At 41.1% G+C, this 17,398-nt stretch overlaps 1 protein-coding gene across 1 annotated transcript in view; it reads right to left on the bottom strand.

Moving 5' to 3' along the window:
- Window positions 1-1,010: 1,010 nt before the first annotated feature.
- LOC149469243 (uncharacterized) overlaps window positions 1,011-17,398 on the bottom strand; it is a 110,243-nt gene continuing 93,855 nt past the window's right edge. The window contains exons 11-12 of the mRNA XM_089669520.1: window positions 8,444-8,528; window positions 1,011-5,001 (exon numbers count right to left, since the gene is read on the bottom strand). Coding sequence (XP_089525646.1) covers window positions 4,754-5,001; window positions 8,444-8,528 — 333 coding nt within the window. The 3' untranslated portion in view covers window positions 1,011-4,753. The remainder of the gene's footprint in view (window positions 5,002-8,443; window positions 8,529-17,398) is intronic.

Below are 17,398 nucleotides of genomic sequence, written 5' to 3'. Positions count from 1 at the left end.
CTATATACACATCAGAGTCCTTATAAATCTATCTGTAGTTTAATAAGCCCTAATTACTCCAAATTATTATTTTTTTTGAACAGGAATCACATTGTACAACCATGTGATTCAGGGTGGATTGCAATTATAAGTCATTCAGGGAACACCCATGGATCTCCTAATTACAACTGTGAATTGTGTTCAGGGAAAGAGTGCTGCTTGTAATCTCCAATCAAAGTCGATGGCAAGAAGTTATTTTATCTTTTCATTTACAAGTTGTTATTTTCACCAATTAAAACACATATTAATGTGACTTATATAAAGCAAGCAACTTTACAAACATTGACCTCGATACCCAGCACTCAGATGTTCCACCAAAGTGTACATTATTGTAAATTGAGATCAGTAAATTGAACATTGTTCAAAATGACGACACATGTCGAAACATGTTAGGCAGAGCCACGCTTTGAATAAAGTTCCCCCCTGACCCACAGCCTGGCTTCACGGCTGGAGCCAGCGGCTTCACTTGTATGTGTGCATACCCCCCTAGTGTTAGGCATGACATTTGGCAATATAAGTGTACCTATTTTGGTTTTTATTAATAATAGATTGTTTTATTCTATGAAGCCTTCCTTTCTGTTTTTTGATATGTTGGCAAATGGTCTGGAACTGTGAGAACCTTGCAAGCTCATTAATAAAGAGAGTGCATCCAGTAACCCATTGTTGGCTGTTAAAGATCGCGTAGTGCTCCAATAGGATTGGAAGTGGCTTGCTTTGTGTATAATATCTTTTAAAGGCACACATTTTTAGTTTGTATTTTAAGTTGTGTTGAAAGAGGGGAGTCATTTAAGAGGTGCAGGACACTGGGTGCTTTGGCATCATACTTTTATGCAAAGAGATTTTTTTGTACAAATGTATTTCACTATATATATATATATATATATATATATATATACACTGCATATACTGTATGAATTAACTAAAGGAGTGTGGCTTTGTACATAGTAATAAAAAAAACCCAAAAAACTTAGTTCGCTGTTGCATTTTTTCTGTATTTCAATTTCATACATTTTCATTTGGAAATGTGTACATAATATTATTTCCTAGTTACATGGTAACACAAAAGTATAATTCAATAATTATATTTCCCATTTATAATAATAATTATTCAATATTTACCCAATATAACTCCGAAGGCTATTTTAAGCTACGTCTGACCTGATGACACATTAAAAACATTTTTAAACCATGGATCAATTACTTTTATGAGGCAAGGATGAAGAGGCCTTAAACTGGTAGTATGCCCAATGGCAATGAGTAAAGAAATTTAATGACACCCTCCGTGCAAGGTACACAGCAAAAGTTAGTTTTGTATTGTAATCATTATTTTTTCATAAACATAGAAAGCACACATGGCTGAGGTTTGTGCTGCCCATGATCTAGCTTTATACTTTATTAAATCTTTTATTAAATCCTCAGCAGGGATGTATTGACCATTACATAGTCTCACCAAAGCATATCAAGCTGAACCTATGAATATTAAAGGGTAACTTTCGTGGGAAAAGAGATAGCAAATAACAAAATAATATACAATTGCTACACAAGTTATATTGTAACGATTACTAAAAATTTTCTTTTTAATCTACAGTGCTGCAATTTTCTGTACAATGCAATGCATTATGGCTACCCGGAGGTGTTCTGTACACAGATAGTGTATGGAACTCCCCCCAGAAATGTAATTTCCTGCTTGAGTGATTGGCTTACTGATTTTCCCTGAAATCTGCAGTAAGATACAAGTAAGGTTTTGGGCATTCCCTGCAACAAAAATTTAATTTTTGGTGAGATGCTCTCAAAGGGAAATCACGTCTCAAGGAATTCAGACCTAGCCACTTTCCTTATTAGAACCCTGCAAGTGCAGCAGTGGATTGAAGTTCGCTAAAAACCCTGCAATGTACATAGATCACCCAGAGGGAAATGTTTTTTTCTCAACAAAAGTAAAGTTACTCTTTAAGCATTTGTACCTGTTTGTGGCCCAAATCCATTGGTGTGAAAGGTCTAGTTTACACTTGCAGTTGGCAGACAGTAAAAATGCACAGCTGAGACAGTTTTCTACTGCCTCATCAGCCATTCCCCCATAAGCTGCAAAGGCAGTGGAGACGAGTCTGCATATATCATGTCCGGGATGCTTTGCATCTCAGCATAAAGTTATCCCTGCTGATTCGTGACAAGTGCTTCTGTTAGTTCAGTTAAAGAATACTGCTGTCAGTTTAATTTTAAACAGTAGGAGTTAGAGATGCACAGACACCGGTATCAATATCAATGCCAATACCAAGTATTTTCACTCGTACTCATACTCATACCTGTGAAAATGCTCTCAATACCAGAAACCGATAATTTGTGGTGCTATTTGCAGCAATACAAAATGCAAATTGAACTGCAAAGAATAGCATGCGATTTGAACAGGAATGCGCTTCCAGTCCAAATCGCATGTGGTTTCCCCACTGCTCCTGTGTGAACCCAGGCTTGTCAGAGCCTGAGTTTACACAGGAGCAATTACATACTTAGTCTGGCTGAAAAAATACAAAAGTCCATCCAGTTCAACCATAAAAAAAAAGTTATAAATCCTATACCTACAGTTGATCCAGAGGAAGGCAAAAAAACCCAGCAAAGCATGATCCAATTTGCTTCTGCTGGGAAAAAAATTCCTTCATGATCCCCCGAGAGGCAATTTCATATTCCCTGGATCAACTTTACCTATAAATGTTAGTATCCAGTTATATTCTGTGTATCTAAGAAACAATCCAGGCCTTTTTTAAAGCAATCCACGGAGCTGACCAAAACCAACTCTTGAGAGAGTCTATTCCACATTTTCACAGCTTTCACTGTGAAGAAACCTTTCCGTGTTTGGAGATTAAATCTCTTTTCTTAAAGCGTGCCCCCTTGTCCTCTGTGATGACCTCAGGGTGAATACCTCTACACAGAGTTCAGTATATGAAGCACTGATGTATTTATACATGTTGATCATATCCCCCCTTAATCCCCTCTTCTTGCTGGAAACTTCCTTGCACCAATCCCATGCTCAGCAGAAAGTGGCAGAGAAGGGCATGTGGGGATGTATACCTTGGTGGCAGATGGAGGCAGATGCTTCCGTACAGTACAGGCTAAAGGGCTTCTGATTGGTCAGCATTGTTCATGTGACGCTGCTAACCAATCAAAAGCCCTCTAGCCCGAACTGTCATGCCTGCAAAGAGAGGAGAGAAAGCAACAGGAAGTTCAAATCCCCACGGCTTTCTCTCCTCTCCTACAGCAGAGAATCCAGTATATTGATCCGTCTGCCACCAAGGTATAAATCCCCACACGCCCTTCTCTTCCACTCTCCAATCTGCATGGGATTGGTGCAGGAAAGTTTTCCGCAATGCTCCTGTATGAACTCAGACTATGACAAGCCTGGGTTCACACAGGAGCAGTGGGGAAACTGCATGCGATTTGGACAGGAATTGCATTCCTGTTTAAATCACATGCTGTTCTTTGTGGTGCAATTTGCATCCATAAATTTTGTATTGGCGCAAATCGCACCACAAAGTATCTGTACTCGGTATCGGTGAATACTTGACTAAAGTATCGGTACACGTATCGTTGCATCCCTAGTGGGTAAACCCAACATTTCATATTCCTGATATATGCCTATTGTACAATGTACTTATATATGCTCTTATATTAAAAACTGACCACAGTAGGCAGGAGAGCCCCCATAGTCAGTTCTCTAGCTATGCTGTGAACTCAGCCTGCTACCCTTCAATGACCAGACTTGTCCTAACACAACCCCCCCACCCCCCATAAAACCATTCACTGAGAAGACTAATGTTCTGCTGTTTCTCCTCTCCCAGCTCTCTGAGCTCCCTATGCACCTGAGAACAGAGGGTATGTGATCACTTATAAAAAAGGGGGAAAAAGTTTTTATGTTTTGTTTTCTCTACACAAATGTTTTGCCTTTCATTTCTATTTTAAATTGAATGGGTTGTTTTACAAGGCATAGGATCACATATACTTTAACCCCTTCACGCTGGCGCCTCCCGGCCCTTTAAGGGTTCCAGAAGCCGGGGGGCGGGGTTTAGGGTCACGTGACCGCCTTGACGCGCCGCCACGGCGGTCACATGATTGGGAAAGGTCTCGATCGAAAGAGGAAATAGGGACCTTTCCGTGAGTACTGGACATGTGTGCTGGGAGCACGCAGAGTGCGCGCTCTCGGCACATATGTCCTTTTTTAATAGAACGCAAATGTGCAGCTGCTCGGCGTCTAGGCCCAGATGCCGGGAGGCCGCACATTTGTGTGCAGCCGGCGTGAAGAGGTTAAAGCTGAGCATGAAAAAAAAGACCAGCAGGCAGTGGCAGCTCAGGAGCAGCTCTGGCATGTATTTATATACCATTAAAATAGGATATTAATTACATAGAGTGTTTTTTTAAACTACGATTACAATGAAAAGTCTTCTTGAAAGGCTTTTATTTTACTGTGAATTGGCCAGAGAATTTATTTCAAGGGGTCATATAAAAATATGTTTTTTTATTTGTGTCTTTTAGTAATACTGAATTCTTCCACACCGTGGGGGTTATGAGCATCCGAACTTCTGGAAGACAAAATCCAACTTTTTTTTTATTTCTCCTACAGATATTTTGGTACTACTCCAGGTATTAGATAAATACACTGAAATAAAACCATATGTTAAAGTTTTGAATATTTACTGGCACAAATTGTTTCAACACTCCAGACAAGTGCCTACACTATACAGTAGCCCATTGCACAGCCATCTGCTCTGGGATCTGATCCAGCCCACCACACCCTACTATTGTTATTGGAGATGTCACCTGTTCTCCACCAATCTCCATTGCTTATAATTTGCCCTCGTCCAAACAGTTTCCTGTCATGGCCAGTAACAGGCCAGTGCACCACATGACCTCTTGCCTTCAGGTCCTCCACTACATCAATAGCAATTCCTTCCTCAAGGTATAGGTGCCATTTCTGATCTGTATATGAAACAATACATGAAAATTAGCACAAATGACAGAATGTGACAAACACACAGAAAGCAAACCTTAGTTTTAACACTACTATAGCTATACACAAATTTCAGGCAATTATTTGACATCAACTTATTTCTAATACAGTACAACAATTAGAAAGCTAAAAAAGCAAGCGTCAAGCTCTCCAGCAACTTTCACTACAATCTGTTACCCTATTTCCATAGGTTTACTTCGGACCTGAAAGATCTCATATTCACCCAAATTCAGCACACAGCAGATATCTTTAGGCGCTAACACGTTATGTCCTTGCTTGCTGTAAACCCCCCAACTCCTAGAATGCCTGGGCACTTTGAAATATATTTACTTCCTGTGTCAATAAGTGGGGAGCCTGGTCTTGCTGCTTCCCATCTCCTCAGCTCCCCATATTGTGAGGCTTAGTTTAAGTGCTTGCTGACCGCCCTATAGAAGTTTTACTGCTACAGGGTGGCCGCTCTGTGCAGATTCACACAAAGGCGGACTGACAACTCATGGGGCCCCTGGGCAATAGGGGATCATGGGGCCCCTGTGTCCTTGACCAAACTAAAAAAACCTATGAAAAAGGTACCAGTGGCATCTCATGGGGCTCCCTACTGACCCCGGGCAGTGTCAGAGTTTCCAAATGGTCAGTTGGCCCCTGGATTCACGCATATATATATATCTGTGATTCTGCATTTCCGAGTAGGGTTCTTGCATGTGCTCCGGCCTACCTGCACTGTCTTTGGCTCTTGTAGATGTCAATCACAGGGTCCCAGACAGTTTTCAGGGCCGGGACTCGGTGATCGGCGAAGCAGCTGACAGAAGAGAGATCTGTGAATGTAAACAACAGATCTCCCTCCTGTCAGCAGGGATGTGCTGTTTTTTTTTTTAATAAAAAACAGCACATACCCTAGTAAAACACCACACAGTAAAAGCACTCCCTAACACACAGTTAACCCGTTGATCGTCCCAGTTGTTCCCAGTGTCATTGGTACAGTGACAGAGCTTTTTATTAGCACTGATTACTGTATTAATGTCACTGGAGATGTCAGTGGCAGTTAGTTAGTACCCACCCAGTGTTAGTGTCAGAATGCCTGCCATACTATTACAGTCCCACTATAAGTTGCTGATTGCCACCATTACTAGTATAAAATAAATAAACAAATAAATAAAAATTCCAGTATACAGGTGAAACTCGAAAAAGTTGAATATCGTGCAAAAGTTCATTTATTTCAGTAATGCAACTTAAAAGGTGAAACTAATATATGAGATAGACTCATTACATGCAAAGCAAGATAGTTCAAGCCGTGATTTGTCATAATTGTGATGATTATGGCTTACAGCTCATGAAAACCCCAAATCTACAATCTCAGAAAATTAGAATATTGTGAAAGGGTGCAATATTCTTGGCTCAAAGTGTCCCACTCTAATTAGCTAATTAAGCCATAACACCTGCAAAGGGTTCCTAAGCCTTTAAATGGTCTCTCAGTCTGGTTCAGTAGGAATCACAACCATGGGAAAGACTGCTGACCTGACAGTTGTGCAGAAAACCATCATTGACACCCTCCATAAGGAGGGAAAGCCTCAAAAGGTAATTGCAAAAGAATTTGGATGTTCCCAAAGTGCTGTATCAAAGCACATTAATAGAAAGTTATGTGGAAGGGAAAAGTGTGGAAGAAAAAGGTGCACAAGCAGCAGGGATGACCGCAGCCTGGAGAGGATTGTCAGGAAAAGGCCATTCAAAAGTTTTGGGGACTTTCATAAGGAGTGGACTGAGGCTGGACATGGGCTTCAAATGTTGTATTCCTCTTGTCAAGCTGCTCCTGAACAACAAACAACGTCAGAAGCGTCTTACCTGGGCTAAAAAAATACAGACCTGGTCTGTTGCTCAGTGGTCCAAAGTCCTCTTTTCTGATGAGAGCAACTTTTGCATCTTATTTGGAAACCAAGGACCCAGAGTATGAAGGAAGAATGGAGAGGCACACACTGCAAAATGCTTGAAGTCCAGTTTGAAGTTTCCACAGTCTGTGTTGATTTGGGGAGCCATGTCATCTGCTGGTGTTGGTCCACTGTGCTTCATTAAGTCCAGGGTCGACGCAGCCATCTAGCAGGAGATTTTGGAGCACTTCATGCTTCCTTCCGCAGACGAGCTTTATGGGGATGCTGACTTCATTTTCCAGCAGGACTTGGCACCTGCCCACACTGCCAAAAGCACCAAAACCTGGTTCAATGACCGTGGGATTACTGTGCTTGATTGGCCAGCAAACTCGCCTGACCTGAACCCCATAGAGAATCTATGGGGCATTGCCAAGAGAAAGATGAGAGACATGAGACCGAACAATGCAGAAGAGCTGAAGGCCGCTATTGAAGCATCCTGGTCTTCCATAACACCTCAGCAGTGCCACAGGCTGATAGATTCCATGTCATGCTGCATTGAGGCAATAATTGCTGCAAAAGGGGCCCAAACCAAGTACTGAGTACATATGCATGCTTATACTTTTCAGAGGTCCGATATTGTTCTATGTACAATCCTTGTTTTATTGATTGCATGTAATATTCTACTTTTCTGAGATTGTGGATTTGGGGTTTTCATGAGCTGTAAGCCATAATCATCACAATTATGACAAATCACGGCTTGAAATATCTTGCTTTGCATGTTATGAGTCTATTTCATATATTAGTTTCACCTTTTAAGTTGCATTACTGAAATAAATGAACTTTTGCATGATATTCTAATTTTTCGAGTTTCACCTGTATATACCATCGTACACTATAATTTTCAGGCAAACCAATTAATATACACTTATTAGGATTGTTTTTTTTTTTACCAAAGACATGTAGCAGAATGTATTTTGGCCTAAATTTATGGAGATTTTTATTTTTATTGGATATGTTTTATAGCAAAAAGTAAAAAAATACAGTTTTTTTTTAATTTACACTATTTTTGTTTATAGCGCATAAAATATAAAACCCAGTTGTGATCAAATACCACCAAAAGAAAGCTCTATTTGTGTGAAAAACAATTATATAAATTTCATTTGTGTGCAGTGTTGCATGACGGTGCAATTGGCAGTTAATCTAGTGCAGAGCTGTATAGCCTGGTTATGAAGGGGGGTACATTTTTCATAGGGCAAGTGGTTAAAGCATCAGTTTTTATACAGAAATAAAAGCCAGTCAGAAAGTCTTTTCCATAGCTAATTAGTTCCCATCAGGACAGCAGATATCCAGGCTTTATCAATGTTGGTGTCTACTTTTTTCGGTGGGTCCAGCACAAATGTTCAATACTAGCCAGTTACAAAACAGATTAAGGTGCACTTAGTGAACACTATCCAAAATCCTAAGTGGGAAATGCGGGTTAAATAAATGTTATTTTGTCTGTCTTTAGCTGTCCCAAAGTAAACTCTGCTAGCCAAATCCTGAAGGCCTTTACCTTTGTTATTGTACTCAACATAAAATCGAGGTGCATCAACAGCCAGTTGAGGGTTCATTCCAAATTCTGCCATGTTTAAAAGAACCTACAAAAAAACACACACACACACAAAAAAAAAAATGAATAAAGTGAAGCAGGAATTAGATAAGGATCAACACAAATATTTTGTTATTAAAATAAATCATACAACCGGCCTCCTCTCCGTCTCTACCATTGAAAGGTCTGGAAGTTTGTTGGAAGATTATTTGCTGAAGTCAGCAGTGTGAGGATAACAGAAAATTGAATGACAGATACTTACAGTAATTTTCCTTTCCTGATGGGCTCCATGTCAGCACAGCTGGGTAAAGCCCCCCCCCCATGCTTCCAGGACCTAACTCATAGATTTGAGCCCACCTGCATCCTCAGCGTTCTGTAACTAGTCCTACCAAGCTGGTTGGGAATTGTGCTGACATGGAGCCCATCAGGAAAGGAAAATTACGGTAAGAATCTGTCATTCAATTTTCTGTTTTCCTGACAGCTCTATGTCAGCAGAGCTTGGTACTAACTAGCCACACGGGGGAGGGATAATGCTTCGAACTCCTCAATTCTGGCTAGAAAGCAGAAGCCAGGATGCCTCTGCCAAACTCAACTGTCATTAAGACTGCTTCTGTACATACAGTAATGAGTCATGACTGTATATATTGATCTCCCATGTAGCTGCCTTACAGATAGTGTCTAGGAACACTCAGCCTGCTGCCGCTCACAAGATCAAGACCCTTCAGGTGGACAGTGAAGTGATCACTCTGGAACAGCCAACCCTTTCACCTTGTAGGCCAAGGAGATGAGCTTCACCAACCAGGAGGCAGTAATCTTGTTGGAAGCCATAAAATCATTACACGCTCCACCTAGAATGACAAACAAGTGCTCCGGCTTGCTTATGCTAGATGTTGCCTTGATGCTAAATTTTAAAGCTTGATCCACATCTGATGGGCTAACTTCTTGGGTACTCCCCAAGAGGGATGTAGGAAGGACAACCTTCTGTGTGATATGGACTCTGAAGGCCACTTAGGTACAATCTTGAGCATCAGCATGAGTATCACCCTCTCTGGGATGAACATTCAAAGGGGTTTTTTATACCCCAGGGCCGCTAATACGGACACTCTTCTGGTTGATGTCATTGCCACCATGAAAGCAGTTTTCAGTGAGAGGTACCACCAGGGGCCATTTTGATTGATGGCATCTGATGCAAACAATTCCAATACCAATGGGAGTTGCCACTTCACAAGCAATCCCTTAGGTAGATTTCAACCAAATTGCAGCTTGAAGGACAGTCTAATTGAGTGTTGTATGTCGGTGAAGGCAGAGATAGCCGAAATGTAGTCCCATAGCATACTTACGCAGACACCTAAATTAAGCCCCACCTACAGAAACTTCAGAATGTGACAGACTTGTGAAGAGCCCAGTGTAAAACCTTGATCGGCAGCAATCCTGTCAATTTATGTGATATTATACTATAGGCGCTGTTAGTGCTGTTCTTCTTTGCTTTCATAAGAGTATTCACAACTTTTACAGAGCCCCCGAGATCTATTAGTCTCTGCCTTGAGCCTGTCAGGTGTGCACGAATGTGACTATGGAGAATCCGATCTTACTGGCAGAGGGAGTGGATCCTTGGCACTCATTAAAAGGGGCAGAGGGTACCAAGGCCCCTTCAACCAATCTGGAATCACCACCAGAACTATCACCTTCCCCTGCCACAGCCTCAGCAAGAATCTGAGAATCAAAGGGAGAGGCAGAAAGGCATAAGCTGTCCTGGAGATTCACTCTGTGATCATCACCTCCTCCCCGATTGCTTGTGGATGCAGGACCCTGGAATAGAACTGAGGATGTGAACAGGTCTACCTTTGGAAGAGATTACCAAGCCCGTTAGTTCTCAAAAGACTTGTGGCAGTCTGGGCCATTTAATGCCATCCAGGATTGTCCTGGACAAATTGTTTGCCTAAAGATTCCTCTGACTGGGCACATAGGCAGCAGATAGCTGCAGGATATTGACTTAGGCCAACTCTAGAATCAGAGAAACCTCCTTCAGGAGGGAGACACTAAGTGCCCCCTTGTTTCCGAATGTAAGCCACAGTTGTTGTGTTGTCTAACTTCACCAGGACAGGTCCACCCTGGATGAATTCACTGAAGGCTAGGAGAGTCTGAAATCTAGTTCTTAACTCCTACTTTGCTGGTACCACCTGCCACTAGGTTGTCAGATGGGAATGACATCACAGAAGATTCTGCTTCTCCAACTAAAAGTTTTGGCTCGCTTCCATACAGGGCGTAATCCATATCCTCTGACATAGGCCCTCTGACTGCTACCAGTCCAAAAACCCAACTTGATAGGGGGTGAGAGTTCAACTGAGTCTACCTGAGCTGCTGGATCTGAGATGTGAAGGATGAAAGATTTCCCAAATATGTCCTGAAATGCTTGCCTTGAGTGATTATGTGTCTGTCACCAAAGCTGTACCTATGTCCAAAGAGGAACCATCAAGTACCCATAAGACATGTATGGATGGCATAATTCCCAAAATGCCAGAAAGCATCCTGACATGAAGCTCTTTGCTGACTTTTTGGATTAGGTGGTGGCTTTTTCTTTGACTCCCAGCCAGACGTGCAGAAGCTACCCTCTCTCGAATGAGTGTAGAAACGGACTCTTGAACTTCAGTTTTCTTTAACTCAACAGATGTTCATCTTGAGGCAGGAAGCCAAACTGACCACTATTAATTCAGACTTCACCTTCCAAGATCAAAGTCAATGCAGTTCTTGAGCACGTCCTTGAAGGTCACAGCATATTGTAATGGTAAACTCATGTATCTTGCTAATCCCATAAGGGGCACACCGACCAAAGGAATGATTGAAAACCTGCTGTGACAGTATGCTCCAATCTGGTAGAACAGGCACTTGGTTCAGTCACCATAAGTGAATTGTCAAGCCGTCCAACTCTGGAGCCACTTGACATTCTTCCACAGCTTTGCTTCTATTTAAAAGAATTTCATCAGCCTTACAAAAGGAGGAATCAACCTGGACAAAGGTCGTCCTCGTCTTCTTGTTCAGAAGAGACAGATGAGGATTGATTGGCTTCGGAAGGCTCTGAGACCAGTTATAATGGCCCTAAAAGAAAGACTGGACATCGCTAGAATAGATGGCCCTTGCAGAAGGTGAATTCAGCAATTCCTTTAGAGTGGCTTGACCAATTATTTTGTGACAACTTGGTCACCATCATCTTAATCACTGTCTACTTAAACAAAGCAGGAATCATACAGTCATGTTCGTCCACATATTCTTTGGGCAAATCTCACAAGGGTTGATTTGACTGAGAAGGTTCTGAGACTGCTGATTGGCAGAATATATGACCCCTACACAAGGTGAGTGGAAGCAACTCCTTTAGAATGTATTGACCACATGGTCAATGAATGTTATAAATTGTTAGCTGTCAACATCTTTATCTCTGGTTGCTTTAACCATCAGGGCTCACACAGTCAACGTGGTTCCTATATTTAAAAAGGGAGTTATTACCACGTAACTACTGACTGGTTAGTTTAACTTCATAGTTGATAAGATATTTGAGAGTTTACTAAAAGATTACATAGAAAAGTTTATGCTGGAAAATTATATTGTAAGCAATATTTAAAAATGATATAGAGTATGTGATTAAAAGTAGTGTTTCAGTGTTTACAGATGACACCAGGCTATGCAGTTTATTAACATCCTTACAGGATGTCTCCAATTTACAAGCCGACCTCAATGCACTATAGAGTTGGGCAACTATGTGTCAAATGAGGTTTAATGTTGTGAAATGTCATGTTATGCACTTGGGGGCTAAAAATGTGCATACATCATTCTAGTAGGAAAACAGCTTGCAGAGTCAATGGTTGGGAAGGATCTGGATGTTTTTGTATTTTATTTCAGGTACTTATATAGTGCTGTCAATTTGTGCAGCACTTTACACACACATACTGTATGTGTATATATATATATAAATAAAACATTCACATCAGTCCTAACCCTCAAGATGCGTACAGTCTAAAGTCCCAGACTTACATTCATACATACACATACTAGGGCCAATTTAGACAGATTTCAATTAACCTACCAGCATGTCATTGGAGTGTGGGAGGAAACCAGAGTACCCACAAGTAACCCACACAGGCACGGGGAGAACATGCAAACTCCAGGCAGGTGGTTCTGTGGTTGGGATTCAAACCAACAACCCTAGCACTGCCAGGCAGATGTGCTAACCATTTAGCCATTGTGCTGCCAACTAGATTATAATTTTCACATTTGAAAAGGCTTTTTCACAGTAAAAGCTTTGAAAAATGCAGAATAGACTGCTTCAAGAACTACTTCTGGCCAGCTCAGTAGACTGGTTTTAAAAAGAGCTGGATGCATTCCTAAATGCACAAAATATAACTGAACACTATCATTTATAGGTAATAACACCAGGGGTAATTGATCCAGAGAATATTCCATTGCCTCCTGGGGGATCAGGAAAGATTATTTTGCCTGGATCAGCTGTGGGTATAGGATTATGGAGGTTTTCTATTAGTTTTGTTTTCTGTTGGTCTTTTTTCACCCTGACTAACTATATAGCTATGTATCTTCAGCACTCCTACATCACACCCCCACCATTTTGATTCAGTGAAGGTTGGCTCAGTTGACTCCATCTAGAAGATCTACAAAAAGCTGCTGCAATTTGCAGCTGACAGCTCTCATCAAAACTATGCTTAAATGCTGAGAGTCATTTATGAGAACCAGTGACTCCGATACACCAGATCAGACTACTCTGAAGTGAATTGGACTCTGCACAGAAACCAAAACCCAGGAGAACTTTGTTGAGTACTTTTCACTTTTATTCCCATTTACTTTTCTGTTGTTATTTTCTAATATCTTTCTTATATATAATATTGTACCACTTTTTCTTTTCTTTCATTAAAATTATATTTCAGAATTGTTAAGTCGATTTTCTAAATGCGCTGACAAAGACATTAAAAGATCCTGTTTCTTTGAAGAATGCAACCTTATTTAAATCTCTGTTATCTTTCTGTTTGGAGTGGCAGTGAATAATCACAAACATTTCTTAAGGTCAGAACTGTTATAGCAGAAGCAGATGCTGTGAGCAGTAAATGTTCCTGGTTAAATACATGGTGGCAAATACTGTTTGTGAATTTAAAGTGTTAACTGTGGAATTAACCACCTCAGTGATAATCATTCTCAGTATGCTGGTGCTCAGATTGTTGTTCTGTAAGCTTGACTAGGATAGAATAGATGTCCCCGCAAAATCTAGCAGATGACTGCTAGGCCATACTCCGAAAACTCAGCTTCCCACCTCTTCATAAACAAGACCAAACCATAAGTGGAGTAAAATGGCCATTGCAGCTTTTTATTAATAATTCAAAGTAAATTAACACAAAACATTTCTTAAAACAGAAACAGATAACAGATAAGCCTGTTGGTCTTGGAAGGCACAAAATACATTCCATTATTCCCTGCGGAATCTTAACCATAATAGGCCTCCAGCCACAACACACTGGCTCAGAGACAAGACTCACTATCCGCAGTGCACTACCTCCACATTCCAGTTTAAACCTTTGTTAACAGGAATGCACCCGAGGACACCATACCACTGATGGGTTCTGACCATTCTCTTAACCAAAAACGTTTCCACCTTCCAAGACCAAGAACCACCCAGCTGCCACGACAGCATGAAACCACAAAATTCTCCTGAATCCTAACACAGGGAGGGTGGGTTGGAAGTTTTTTCCTCTGTCTGACAATTCCCACTAAAAACTTGTGACCCTGCACCACTCCCTAAGGTGGCCAAGACCCCACCAAGCACCGAACAACCCACCCAATCAAGTAAGCTTGTATCTGCTGCTGCTAACCTATCCTTAACCCATTCTTAACTGTCTACCATATTCACCCTGTCATGTCTGCCCTCTGGTGCTATTTTTATTTTTTTTGTTGCTCTGGGCCCTTACTGCACAGGGTCAGGCTAAGCACACGATGATCACATTCTAATAGCGGTGGTGGGATTTAAGATTGCTGCTGTCACATATTCAGTTGGATCACTCTTCATTGAGCATTTGTCAAACAGTGAGGAGGCATTTTTTTGCCTCCTCACTTTCTGTTTTAACCCCTTGAACCCAGCACTACTGAGAGCTGAGTACAGTTAAATGGGTCACTGTCGCAACATATACACACACCCTTCCACTGTAAAGGGGAAGTAATTGGGGGTGATTAAACATATGGCTCAACTGTATAATTTTACTGCCCCTAGTGTAAATGAGGCCTTAGTGAGTCTGTATTGTTTGGACTGCATATCCCAACCTAAAAATTTAACCATTTGCCAACCGCCCACAGTATTTTTACTGCGGATGGGCAGCAGCTACAGGTAGAGTGATGTACGGGTATGTTGCTCTGACTGTACTAACACGGGGGGATGCAGCGTGCTCCAAACGTGACCGCTATGTTCACTGGACACAGCGGAATGCAGATCCCTGTAAATGGGACCTGGTGATCATGTGATCGCTATGCGATCACATGATCACAGTGTCAGCAAAGCTGCTATGAATCAATCTGATTCATATCAGCTCTGCTTCCTTTCCTAGTGAGCTGTGATTGACCCACAGCTCTCACATGGTACATGGGCCAATCCCAGCACCTTGTGCCATGTGATCAGCTGTAGCCAATCACAGCTCACTAGTATTTTGAACTGTCAAACTTCACCCTTTCATCATAATCTTTATTGCTCCTGCAAAGCAAAGTGCAAAAAAAATGGTAACCTTGCACTTCTCTAATTAAGGTATTTTTTTAAATAATAAAATATAATCAAAAAAAGTTTAAAAAATAGAGACATTTTTCTTCTTTGAATTTTTTTGAGGGTTTTTTTCAACTACTTGCCGCCAGACTGCGATATGCGCGGGAGGAGGTGACGGCGGCTCCTGGCAGAGCGACGTACCCTTACTTTCTGGGTGTGAGCACACATGAGTGCACCCCCCTGTAGGTCCAGGGAGAGAATAGGGTACACCACACTAAGTAAAAGCACCACACACACACACATTAGATTAGCACATTTACCACTTGAATAGCCCCTATTAACCCTTTGATTACCTCGTCACCCATCCAGTGCCATTAGTACAGCGTCAATATAAAGAATGTTTCACTGATCACTGTATTACTGCCACACCCATCAGGGACAGTTAGCGCCCTTCCCAGCCAGGGTCAGCTAGCGCTAGATTGCCCACGCACTATCGTAGTAACGCTATATGTCACTGATCACCACCATTACTAGTATAGTGTTTGTATGCATCTATATATTGATCACAAATAGAAATAGACTAGTGTCTCCTTTGTATAGTGTCCCCAAAAAAGCAGTGTTAGCAGGATCAGCCCCATTCACTGCCAGCGCTATCGTTTAGCCCCTCCACTGTTTTTCATGGGAAATTTGAATCAATTGATTGTGGGCCAAAGTGGTTTATACGCACAACAATAAATCACCACCCACCCAGAAAATATGCATGGAATCCTATCTCAGTTTCTGAATTCAAAACTTTTTTGGGCCTGACCCTAAACATGGGCATTACAAAAATAATAAATTGCGGTCATATTGGTCTACAGACCCAATTTATCATATGCCCATGTTCTCTGCTGTCACATATATGCACAACAAGGACCAGCAACATACTGGTACGTCACTGGACATTGAGTGGTTATACCAGGATGCCTGCAGTTACAGGCATCATCCTGGTATGGTTTTTTTCAGCTGTCGGTCGGCTTTCATGTAAAGGCAATCCTAATGGATAATTAACTGCTGGATTTCTTTTACAAGCAGCAGGAAGGGACATCCCCCCCCAATTTTATAATTTCGGTTTCGCCATGATATAAACAGCCCCATTTAAAAATTGGGAAAGCATATGATCACACCGATCTTGGTGTGATCAGATGCTTTAAAGGCAGAAGAGAGACTTAGAGTCTAATAGACCCCAGATTTCTCAGAAAAGAGTACCTGTCATCACTGCCTATTGCTATCACAGGGGAACAGGGGATATTTACATTCCCTGTGATAACAATAAAAGTGATAAAAAATTAATAGGACAGTGCAAAAATAAAAAACAAATAAATAAAAATTAAAAAAAAAAATCCCCCCCCCCTTCACCTGTGCTTATGTGCAATGGCAAACACAAGAGTCCGTCTCGTGTCAGTATGTAAACAGAGATTGTACCATGCATGTGAGTTATCACCATGAACGTCAGATCAAGGGCAGTAATTCTAGCACTAGACCTCCTGTGTAAATCTAAAGTGGTAAAGCATTGCCTATGGATATTAAAAATGTATGTAGTTTGTTGCCGTTGCTCAGGCATGTGCAATTTTAAATCATGTCATGTGTGGTATCTAATTACCCTGTGTAACATCATCTTTTATATTTTATCAAACAATTAGGCAATATGTTCTGTTTTTGTGCATTAAAATTCAAAAAAGCATTTGAAAAATCGCTACACAAATTCTGTGTGAGGTAAAAAATTTCAACACCTACTGTTTTCTTCTCTAGGGCCTCTGCATTCATAAAATATAAAATGTTTGGGGGTTTAAAGTAATTTTCTAGCAAAAAAAAAAAGGTTTTTCAAGTGGTTAAAAGAGTGGGTGATGTGTGGCATAAGCTTCTAATGTTGGCCCTGAAATGCCAGGATAGTAGAAGCAACCCTCAAATGACCCCTTTTTGGAAAGTAGACACACCAAGGTATTTGCTAAGGGGCATGGATGAATATTTTTCAGATCTCATTTGTTGCCACAAAATGTATTTTTTCTTTTCTTTTTTTTTTTTTTTTTTTCAAAACCCTGTCACAAAAATGATATCTGCAAAATACTCACCATGCCTCTTCTCAAATTCCTTGGGGTGTCTACTTTCCAAAAAAGGGTCATTTGGGGGGCTGTTTG

This window comes from Staurois parvus, unplaced genomic scaffold, assembly GCF_062004578.1.
Source record: "Staurois parvus isolate SC_StPar_1 unplaced genomic scaffold, SC_StPar_1.0 ptg000078l, whole genome shotgun sequence".
Classification (NCBI taxonomy): domain Eukaryota; kingdom Metazoa; phylum Chordata; class Amphibia; order Anura; family Ranidae; genus Staurois; species Staurois parvus.
Note: the sequence above shows the minus strand (reverse complement) of the source record. Positions and strands in the feature narration are given on the sequence as shown.